The following is a 4,163-nucleotide window of genomic DNA, read 5'->3' on the forward strand; positions in this document are numbered from 1 at the left end:
CCTTTGGCTCTCTATGCTACATTCACATCCCTTCACAGAAAAGGCACAAACTAGAGGAAACTGGTGAGAATGGAGTATTTGTAGGCTATGGAATTTGTGAAAAAGGATATAGAGTACTCAATTTGAGAACTCAAAAGATTGAACTATCTAGGAGTGTTATTTTTTATGAGAAAGCCATGTGGGATTGGGAATCAAATGAGGCAGTACAAGTGGAGGTTACAATTCCTTGGGATGATAAAAAAAGTGACTCACCATTTGAGTTTGATTCAGAAGCAAGTGACTTACCTCAGTCAGTTTAATCTCCACAGAGATCACAAGTGGTTCATGACCTGCAAACCTCTATGGAGTCAGCTACGCATGATTCATCAGTTTCAATCTCTGAAACTTTTGATCATACTCCACAAAAATAGAAGAACTTAAGTGAGGTCTATGCTCAATGTAAAATGAGCATTATTGAACCAGAAAGTTACAATGAAGCAATCAAAGATGAAGCTTGGAACAAGGTTATGACAGAAGAGATATCAATGATAGAGAAGAATTCCACTTGGGAATTGGTTGACATACCAAGCAGCAAACCAATTGTGGGAGTGAAGTGGATATATAAAACTAAACTAAACCTCGATGGCTCCATTCAAAAACACAAGGCAAGACTTGTAGCCAACGGTTACTCACAAAAACCAGGGATTGATTTCAATGAAACCTTTGCTCCAGTAGCAAGGTTAGACACTATTAGAACTCTCATTGCACTAGCTGCACAGAAAGGCTGGAAACTGTGGCAATTGGATGTCAAATTAGCTTTCTTAAATAGTGTCCTTGAAGAGAAAGTATATGTGGATCAACCTGAAGGTTTTGTGATTAAAGGAGCTGAGGATAAGGTGTATAGATTAAGAAAAGCTCTCTATGGACTCAAGCAGGCTCCAAGGGTCTGGTACAGTGAAATCGACACTTACTTATATCAGTGTGCTTTTCACAGAAGTCCAAGCGAAGCAACTCTCTATGTGAGAACCAAGGAAGGTGTGGGAACATTAATCGTGTCAATCTATGTAGACGACATAGTGTATACTGGAAGTAGTGATGAAATGGTGAAAAAATTCAAGGCTGAGATGATGTACAAGTATGAAATGTCTGACTTGGTATGGGAGTAACACAAACTGAAGGGAGCATCTTCATCCATCAAAAGAAGTATGCTCTCACTCTCTTGGATAAGTTTGGACTCAAAGACTGCAAGTCAGTGAGCACTCCATTAGTTGCCACTGATAAATTGCAAAGAGAGGATGGAAGTGAAGCTGCAGATGAAAGCTTGTACAGGAGAATTGTTGGAAGTCTCTTATACTTAACTGCAACTAGGCCTGACATTATGTTTTCTGTTGCCTACTTGCAAGGTTTAGGCACATCCCTTCTAAGCAGCACTATGGAGCTGCTAAAAGAGTTCTAAGGTACATACAAGGCACAATTGATTATGGAATTGAGTATGTGACTGGAAAATCTGCACTTTTAGTAGGATATTGTGACGGTGATTGGAGTGGATCTGAGCAAGATATGAAAAGCACTTCTGGATATGCATTTTCATTTGGAAGTGGTGCATTTTCATGGGCATCAGTCAAACAACATAGTGTGGCCCTTTCAACAGCAGAAGCAGAGTATGTGAGTGCAGCAGAAGCTATATCACAAGCCATTTGGCTCAGGTTTGTTCTTGAAGATTTTGGGGAAGAACAGACTACTGCAACAACTGTGTTTTGTGACAACACTTCAGCCATAGCAATGGCTAAAAATCCAGTATTTCATCAAAGGAGCAAGCACATTAAGAGGAAGTTCCATTTTATTAGAGAAGCAATCCAAGAAGGAGGGATTGAACTGCTCTACTGCAAAGGAGAAGAGCAAATTGCTGACATCTTCACCAAAGCACTTCCCAAAGACAGGTTCAGCTATTTGAGGAGTATGCTTGGAGTGAAATCAACTAGCACTTTAGAAGGGAGTGTTAAAATGTAAACTGCCTAGCAAATTTCTGATTAGTTAGTAATCACTTAGTCAGTTTATATTTAGTCTATTTAAGCCATTTGTTAGCTGAGCATCTGTGCTCATATGCCAAGTGTAAGTCTTAGGTTTGTCTCTCTTTTCCAGCGGTCCTAAAGCTTTGTAATGCCATGTGTCATATTCACATTGGCTTAACCTTCACAACGGTTAGATTGAATTTGCTGATGTAAGAACACGTTTTGGTTATGAATGAATATTCTCTGCTGCAAGTGCAACGGTTAGGCAGAGGAGTAGTGGTTATTACCATTTTTCTATTTTGCTCAAGCTCTCTCTCAATTTTTCACTCTTTAGCTCCCTTGACAATCCAAATCTCAACATCTTACACTGAGCGCACTTGACATTGATCGTGATATAGATTTATATTGCAGCTGGTGAAATATATGGTGCAGAGAGGAGAATGGCAAGTCTTGCAAAGGCTTATCCCAAATTGGTGAGTAGATGAAAGCTGAAGCCACCTTCTGTATTTTGTATATGGTTACTTTTTGTGTTCTGTTTTTACAAGTTGCCATTGGATTTGTTCAAACAGGTCAGAAAGGAGACACTGTTGGAACCGTCAGACCTTAGGTTCTTTCAAAACCACTCATCCCAAATGGCAGCACTGGATTATCTTGTCTCATTGGAGAGCGATATTTTTGTTCCCACATATGACGGAAACATGGCTAAAGTGGTTGAAGGCCATCGCAGGTAGTTTCTGCTGCTGACAGTAATACTCTTTTGTTTATATCAAAACTTTATGGTAATTTTGTAATGCACCTAGTGGTTTTGCTTGGCTTCAAACGATTGGTTTTGGAAGTCAAACCCCAACCAGTCATTTGGCATCCTAAATCTTGTTTCTTTGAGGAGACGATGATTTGTGTACGCTGCTTTGTACCAGTCCGACATTTTTTATTGTGAAAGTATTGCCAGTTTTGGAGCTTTAGTTTATCACAGGTTCATTTGTTCGTAATCCCTGATATTTAGGCAGAGATGTTTTTCAATGAATTGGTATGTCTTTCAATGTTGGACTCTTTAGCCTGCATGATATGATTGCTGCATCACTTGCCTATTTGTAGATTCTAATTTAGTGAAAGTTTGTACTTGGACACAGAAAGATGAAGAAGTGGAGTCCTTAAGGAAGAAGTTTGCTGGAATTCAAGCTAACAGGAAGGAGAGGGAAGAAGCTGAAGCAGTGAAGGTGGCTGCACAACTCAAGAAAACGGAAGTTTCAGGTTAGAATTTCCTTACGTTGGCTGGTCCACAAGCTAAACTCATGTTTGTGGGCACTTGCACTTGAAAACAATCCTATATCATTTATTAGTTATTGCTAACATAAATATATATCTATTCTATAATCCAATTTTGTAACAGACAACAGTGGAAAGAAAAAGCAACTGGCCACAATTTAAAATATATATATATATATATATATATATGCATTCTAATAATCCATTAATGGTTTTCACTTCTGCTACAGCCTATCTATTTTCAAGCAGCTTGAGTCCTAAAATTCTTGAAGGCTTGCTGGGAGCATGTTTGTCAACACACGAGCAGATGGATGAAGTCAGGCATGAGTGAGCAAGTTTTGTGACCATTATGTAGAGTGATGAAGTTATGGAACAAGATAAACAGAATTTTTTTAATTGTGAAAATTGTTGTAGAGTACATGCATTGAATTTTAATTGTAAATTGATATTGTGGTATAAATTATTAGTGTGAATTTCCATTAATTTTCATAGTGAATGATTCTTTTGGAATTTTGGTAATTTTGTGGGTTTTCCAAAACGTCATTATCTATGCTATTTTTAACAGCGGTTTTCGATAACAACCGTTGTGGAAGGTGTTAAACCACAACGGTTTTAAGTAAGAACCGTTGTGGAAGGTGATAAAACCACAATAGTTACCATTGACAACCGTTGTTGAAAGTGCCAAATTACAACGGTTTTATAGAATAACCGTTGTTGAAAGGGTCATATTACAACAGTTATCATTGAAAACCGTTGTTGAAGGGGTCATATTACAACGGTCACTCTTGTATACCTTTTTTATATGAGAATTGACAACGGTTTTCCTTAAAAACCGTTGTTGAAAATGACATATTACAATGGTTCCTGACCGTTGTCATAAATATGTAGAAAAGACAACACTGCTAA

The 4,163-nt window shown here is 38.0% G+C and overlaps 1 protein-coding gene across 1 annotated transcript; it reads left to right on the plus strand.

Moving 5' to 3' along the window:
• Window positions 1,936–3,776, plus strand: LOC18793631 (probable methionine--tRNA ligase). Its single transcript, XM_007226653.2, has 4 exons — window positions 1,936–2,464; window positions 2,561–3,018; window positions 3,122–3,242; window positions 3,488–3,776. The coding sequence occupies exons 2-4, from the start codon at window positions 3,001–3,003 to the stop codon at window positions 3,586–3,588; spliced, it is 240 nt and encodes a 79-aa protein (XP_007226715.2). The 5' UTR covers window positions 1,936–2,464; window positions 2,561–3,000; the 3' UTR covers window positions 3,589–3,776.

This window comes from Prunus persica, chromosome G1 (genome assembly GCF_000346465.2).
Source record: "Prunus persica cultivar Lovell chromosome G1, Prunus_persica_NCBIv2, whole genome shotgun sequence".
NCBI lineage: Eukaryota > Viridiplantae > Streptophyta > Magnoliopsida > Rosales > Rosaceae > Prunus > Prunus persica.